Source organism: Gadus macrocephalus, chromosome 18 (genome assembly GCF_031168955.1).
Source record: "Gadus macrocephalus chromosome 18, ASM3116895v1".
NCBI classification, from domain to species: Eukaryota; Metazoa; Chordata; class Actinopteri; order Gadiformes; family Gadidae; genus Gadus; species Gadus macrocephalus.
In genome coordinates this window covers 4,535,451-4,541,613 of record NC_082399.1, presented here as the reverse complement: position 1 = coordinate 4,541,613, position 6,163 = coordinate 4,535,451, and the positions used below count along the sequence as shown (strand labels likewise).

Genomic DNA, 6,163 nt, shown 5'->3' with positions numbered 1-6,163 from the left:
CAAGAAGAGACGAGATAGTCCGAAGGCAACTGGAGCTCTCCGTCCAGAGAGGGGTGCCTGCTGATTCTGGATCAGAGGCCGTTCAGGGAGACCGGCTCAGACACATCTGCCGTCAGCCTCCCATTCCAATGGCCCCCCCCCAGCCCCATCACCACCAGCAGACTGGTAATGCTCCTACCCCAGTACAGAGGAACTATTTTGATCATCATGGCCGTGCTTACTTCACAGAGGACGCAAGACTGAGGGACTAGGAAGGATTGGAAGGGATGCACAGTGAGCAGCCTTAGCCTAGGTGGGTTTGTACATTAGTGGTTATGAAGGAAGGAACGAGAGTTAGCGAAAGGTACAAAATTAAACAGGCCCCGCCTTCTCATCAAGAAGAGTCATTGAATACGTTCTTCTGCGAACCAATCAGAGCCCAGCAAACCGTTAAACTCTGCTGCATACTGCAAAGGGTGAGAACTCAATCCAGGCTCATTCTTTCTCTGCCTTCTCTAGCAAAACATGTGATGGAGAGTGATTGGTTTGTAACATATGTTCAAATTCAATTAAATTAACCAAACGTTCTAAATAAAAACTAAAACATGCAGTTCTGTGATTCGGTTTGAGGCTGACACACGAGAACGAATCACAACGCTCCATATGTCGCCCCGCCCACGCCAAGATCGCTTTCAATCACCCCATTGGACGAGATTAGGAGGGGGTTGGGTTTAGAGGGCGGCGCATTCGAGAACAAAGAAAACAAGCGCTGTAGGTCTAAAACTGGGCGACTTCTGCAGCTTCACATCATGATAGACGCCTGTAGTCTCTCTCTCTCTCTCTCTCCCACTCTCTCTCCTTCCCCCCCCCTCTCCCTCTCCCTCCCCCCCCCCTCCCTCCCTCCCTCCCTCTCTCAGGTACTGTGGGGCAGCACCTGCCACACGATGAGGTGGCTGCTCTCCGCTGACGCCTGGAGGGGCTGCAGGGTCAGCCGAGGCTCCTCCCCCTCCTCCGCAACGTCACCTGGAACACACACACACACACACACACACACAATGACAGAGACGCATAGAGAGACAAACATACACATACACACAATCAGAGTGACAGACAGACATACAATGACGCACAGAGAAACACACTCACACACACACACACACACCCAAACAGACGCACACAGAGACAGACAGACACACACATACACACAGACAGAGTGACAGACATACAATCACGCACAAAGACACACACACACACACAGAGACGCACACACGCACACACACAGAGACACACACACACACACACACAGAGACGAACACACACACACACGTTAGTTCCTGGCCCCTGCATCGAGTATCTTCCTGGTTGAGGTGTAACTCGGTCATGTGACCCTGGAGCCCCTCCCCCTCCTCACCCATCCTGAAGTCGATGTAGCCCTCCCCCCCGCTCATCACCAGCATGGATCCCGGCCCGTCCTGGGAGGAACCGTCGGCCCCGCCCCCGGCCGCACCCCCCTCCGAGGGAGGCGGGGGGTTGGGGTGGCCTGTGGGGGGGGGGGGAGAAACAAACCAATGAGAGGGAGGAGGGGGAGGAGACCAAACAAGTCCAACCATAGAGGGCACACCAACGTATGAAGAACATCTTAAAGAAGGGCGTGTAGCGACCAATAACGAAATAACCGCCAATAACGTAGTAACTGCCAATAACGTAGTAACCGCCAATAACGAAATAACCGCCAATAACGTAACCAATAATGTTATAAAGTAGTTGAGCCAAAAACATAATAACTTAAGTTATTGGCATTATATTAAAAAAATCCTTCATTGGCAGTTATTACGTTAATGGCCGTTATTCCGTTATTGGTTGCTACAGGGCGTCCTCCGTAGAACCACATCATCATTACTGATGCAGTCAGTCCTCAGTCAGTCAGTCAGTCCTCTCGGCTGGTAACCGACCGGAAGGTTGCTAGTTCGACCCCCGGCTCCTCCTAGCTCAGTGTCGAGGTTTTCCCCTGAGCAAGGCACCTCTAACCCTGACTGGTCACCCTGACCGGCTGGCTGTCGCCTCGTGTGGTTGATACCGCCGCCGTCGGGTGTGTGAAGTGTTGGCCACTGGTTACGAAGGCGCTGTATAAATGCAGTCCATTCACCTCTAAGGGATAAACACTAATAGAATGTAATGCGGTTTTGTGTGGGTGCTGGGGGCCGGGGGCCGTACCCGGGACAGCGGTGAAGAACTTGACTGCGTCGCGGTGCCCGTGGAAGCAGAGCTGGGCGTTGGCCATGGAGCAGTACGGCACGAAGGTCCCCGCCGTCACCTTGTCGCTGGCGGCGTCGCCGTACACCCGCACCACAGCGCCCCCTGTTGGCTGCTGCTGGCCGGCGCCGGCCGGCACCAGGGCCTGGTTGGCCTCCGAGGCTGCCGGGAAGGGAGGGGGAGCAGGGGTGAGGAGTGAGTGAGTGTTTAGTGTGAGTGATTGATTGTGTGTATAGTGTGTGTTTAGAGCGAGTGTGTGTTTAGTGTAATCCGTCCATATGTGGGTGTGCGTGTTCGACGGACATGATCACACCGTTGTGATTGAGTGAGTGAGTGAGTGAGTGAGTGAGTGAGTGAGTGAGTGAGTGAGTGAGTGAGTGAGTGAGTGAGTGAGTGAGTGAGTGAGTGAGTGAGTGAGTGAGTGAGTGAGTGAGTGAGTGAGTGAGTGAGTGAGTGAGTGAGTGAGTGACAGAGGACGTACTCTCGGTCAGAGGGACGGACATGATGACTCCGTTCCCCGTCCCGATCCAGAGGCGGTTGCAGGACACCATGAGGGCCGTGATGCGGACGAAGGAGAAGCCCAGTTTACCGGTTCCTGAGGGCGTGGGGAGGGAGGGGAGGGAGAGAGGGGGAGGGGAGGGAAGGGGTGGAGAGGAGAGGGGGGGAGGGAGAGTGGGCGGGAGGGTGGAGGGAGAGGAGAGGAGAGGGTGAGGAAGAGATGGGGAGAGGAGAGGGGGAAGGAGAGGCAGGGGGGAGAGGAGGGGGGAGGGAGGGAGAGAGAAGGGGGGAGGGACACGACACAAACAAAGACAACACTTCACTAACCTGCAGGTAACGACAGGACAACACTGCGAGAAAACAAGGATCTTCAACCAAACACAAAAATCAATACAAACAAAAAGCATCCACTTGTTTACATGAGCGTTTCTTAAACACATAACAGTCAGATGCCGGCTGATTGGAGGAGCTCTGGCCCCACCTAGCATCTTGCTGACGTAGGGCTCGATGTCCACGTCCTGGAGGTGCTGGTGTGTGTGGGCGTGGAACAGACGCAGCGTGGAGTCCAGACGGATCGACACCCAGATGCCGTCCCCGTCGCGGGCCAGCTGCCGCACCTGGCTCTCCTTACGGGGGTGGGCGTCAAACGACTTCTGCGGGGGGGGGGGGGGGGGGAGAGAGGGAGAGGGAGGGGAAGAGGAAGAGAGAGAAGGGGTGAGTGGATCCATTTCAGTGTCCAGAGTTGTGTTGTGTTGAAGACTGCAAGCAGGGGCACTGGCCTGGGATTCAGGGCTGGACCCTTCTACTTGAGACGTTCATGTGTTCATGTGTCCACACTGCCTAAAGCACAACGAGCCGCTGTGAGCACACTGGGGTCCTGCTGTTGGGAACACCGTCCTCCAAATGTTCAATCATGACCACGGAGCCCCCTGCTATGAGCTACTGTGTTCAATTGTATTATTGAATTAATATGTATTATTATTACTGAATCTGTATGTGTGTCACGCAGCAAATCAACTACTATACTACTTGAAGCCTCAGCCCTCGGGCCCCTGGTCTCTGGTCCCTGCCCTCGGGCCCCCCCGCCTGTTCCCAGTCCGTAGTTCCCAGTCGATGCCCCTGGCCACTGGTCCCCAGGGGACCCACCTCCACCCTCATGGCCTCAGGCTGCACCACGTAGATCTTGTTGCTGAGGCCGCACCACACGCGGTCGTGGACCACCGCCATGCAGCGCAGCGCGTGGTGCGGCCGGCCCAGGTCCAGCAGGTGGTAGTTGCTCAGGTCCCACTGCCCGTCTGGGGGAGAGACACAGCGGGTGAGGAATGGGGGGGGGGGGGGGGGGGGGGGGGGGGGGGAGCGTTAGGGGTCGGCCGGGCTCGGGAGGTAGAGCGGGTTGGCTGGTGACCGGAAGGTCGCTAGTTCGAACCCCGGCTCCTCCTAGCGGAGTGCGGAGGTGTCCCTGAGCGAGATGCCTCACCCTGGCTGCTCCCGACGAGCTGGCTGTCGCCCTGCGCGGTTCACACCGCCGTCGCTGTGTGAATGTGTGTGTGAACCGTTTTAAGTCGCTATGGGTAAAAGCGTCCGCTAAACGCCCTGAATGTAAATGTGCTACCTGTCTGTTCACACCGAGATGGATTCGTTTTCAACGCGTGGTGGATATGAGTTGTGCTCGATGAGTTCGGGCGATTACAAAGGAGAGAGCGTACGACTCTGAGCGCGGGTTGAGTGGAAATCGAATGGTTTCCTGGTACGGTCATGTGGTCATGAGGGAGGTTATGGTGTCACACAGAAGAAGAGCTGGTGGGGGGGTGTGTGCTCTGCTCTCTCTCACCTGCTCCCCTCTGGAAGATGGCCAAGGTGCCGTCCGAGAGGCCCACCAGAACACGGCCCTTCACATGCCTGCAGACATCAGAAAGGGTTCTTATCATCCCTTAGTGAGGTAGAAACATATGAACTACTAAAGTATTCCCTGTGGTTGATGTGCGGCCGTTCGTCTCTCCGGGCCGTACTCACACGATGCCTTGAACCGCGTCCTTCAGCTTGATCCAGTGGAGGCACTTCTTCCACTGGGCCACCGAGGAGTGGACGTACACACTGCGGACGCACACAAACACACACACAGAGACACACAAACGTCAACGGAGAGCACAGCCATCAGTGGAGGGACGACCTACTGCACTACACTACCCACTAAGCAACAAAACATCGCCATGACAACGCAGACGATGAGTCGGCGGCTCACCAGCCGTTCTGCGCCCCCAGCCACATGGTGGGCAGCACGCTGGTCATCTTCTGCGCCTCCTCCATCATCATCAGGTCCTGCTCCTCCTCGCCAGCGGGGGCAGCGCTGGGCCCCAGGCCGTCCTTCACCAGGTCAGTCTCCCTGGGGGGGGGGGGGGGGGAAGAGAAAGAGAAAGAGAAAGAGAGAGAGAGAGAGAGAGAGAGAGAGAGAGAGAGAGAGAGAGAGAGAGAGAGAGAGAGAGAGAGAGAGAGAGAGAGAGAGAGAGAGCTTTAGTATCAGAAGACAGGCGTGTTGTCCTCCACATTGATAGATGACGGAGGGCTTCGTAGAATGATCTTCAGGACTCTTACTCTGTCAGAAACACACGGCCTGTTAATGAGGACATCAGCAGCCAATCAGGCGATGGTGAAGTGTGCTTCACCAGAGCCTGGAATCGATTGTCCCTCATGCACATTGATTTTTGTGCTGCTTTCTTGGCCCGGTCGCACTCGGGACGATATATTTTAATCTCAAGGAGACATCTTCCTTCCAGTGCATTCGTGCAGTTAGCGGAAATAAACAGATCGTTCTATATCAATGGCAGCCATATTTGTTATTGTTGTTGTTGTTGACAATGCCTCCGTGGCGATCCTCTGGACGTCATCGTATTTGCCCCGCCCTCATATGAGATACACTGGCTGGGATTGGTCGGTCTATCTCGGAGGGGAGGCAGACCTTCTCTGCAGAGCCAGTGAAGCGCGAGTGTCAGCGTACCTCTGGGTGTAGCCCGCCGGGAGGTCTGTCTTCTGGGCCCCCAGTGGGTCGGCGAAGATGTGCTCGGTGTAGGCTCCCCGCGGGCCCTTGCTGCGGCCTGAGGGCCCCGTGCAGGACTCTGACGCCTCGCCCGCCTCCTCGATGGGCCTGGTGTCTGGAGACACACGCACACGCACACACACACACACACACACACACACACAGAGCGAAAGACAGAAACAGAGACACAGAGAGAGAGAGAGCGAGAGAGAGAGACAGCGAGAGAGACGGACACACAGACAGACAGACAGACGGAGAGAGAGCGAGAGATGCAAACAGACAGACAGACAGACAGACAGACAGACAGACAGACAGACAGACAGAGAGAGAGACACACGACCGTTAAACGTTGCCGTAATCAATGTACGGTACGTCCAGCAGAAGCCCAGAGCTCGTGGC

The 6,163-nt window shown here is 56.0% G+C and overlaps 1 protein-coding gene across 3 annotated transcripts in view; it reads right to left on the bottom strand.

The window, feature by feature from the left end:
- Window positions 1-856: 856 nt before the first annotated feature.
- Window positions 857-6,163, bottom strand: part of LOC132446206 (C-Jun-amino-terminal kinase-interacting protein 4-like) — a 19,120-nt gene continuing 13,813 nt past the window's right edge. For all 3 annotated transcript variants that reach the window (XM_060036367.1, XM_060036368.1, XM_060036369.1), the window contains exons 16-25: window positions 5,726-5,879; window positions 4,973-5,113; window positions 4,744-4,824; window positions 4,562-4,629; window positions 3,877-4,025; window positions 3,212-3,383; window positions 2,714-2,827; window positions 2,194-2,394; window positions 1,391-1,519; window positions 857-1,002 (exon numbers count right to left, since the gene is read on the bottom strand). In XM_060036367.1, the coding sequence (XP_059892350.1) occupies window positions 893-1,002; window positions 1,391-1,519; window positions 2,194-2,394; window positions 2,714-2,827; window positions 3,212-3,383; window positions 3,877-4,025; window positions 4,562-4,629; window positions 4,744-4,824; window positions 4,973-5,113; window positions 5,726-5,879 (1,319 nt within the window). In that variant the 3' untranslated portion in view covers window positions 857-892. The remainder of the gene's footprint in view (window positions 1,003-1,390; window positions 1,520-2,193; window positions 2,395-2,713; window positions 2,828-3,211; window positions 3,384-3,876; window positions 4,026-4,561; window positions 4,630-4,743; window positions 4,825-4,972; window positions 5,114-5,725; window positions 5,880-6,163) is intronic.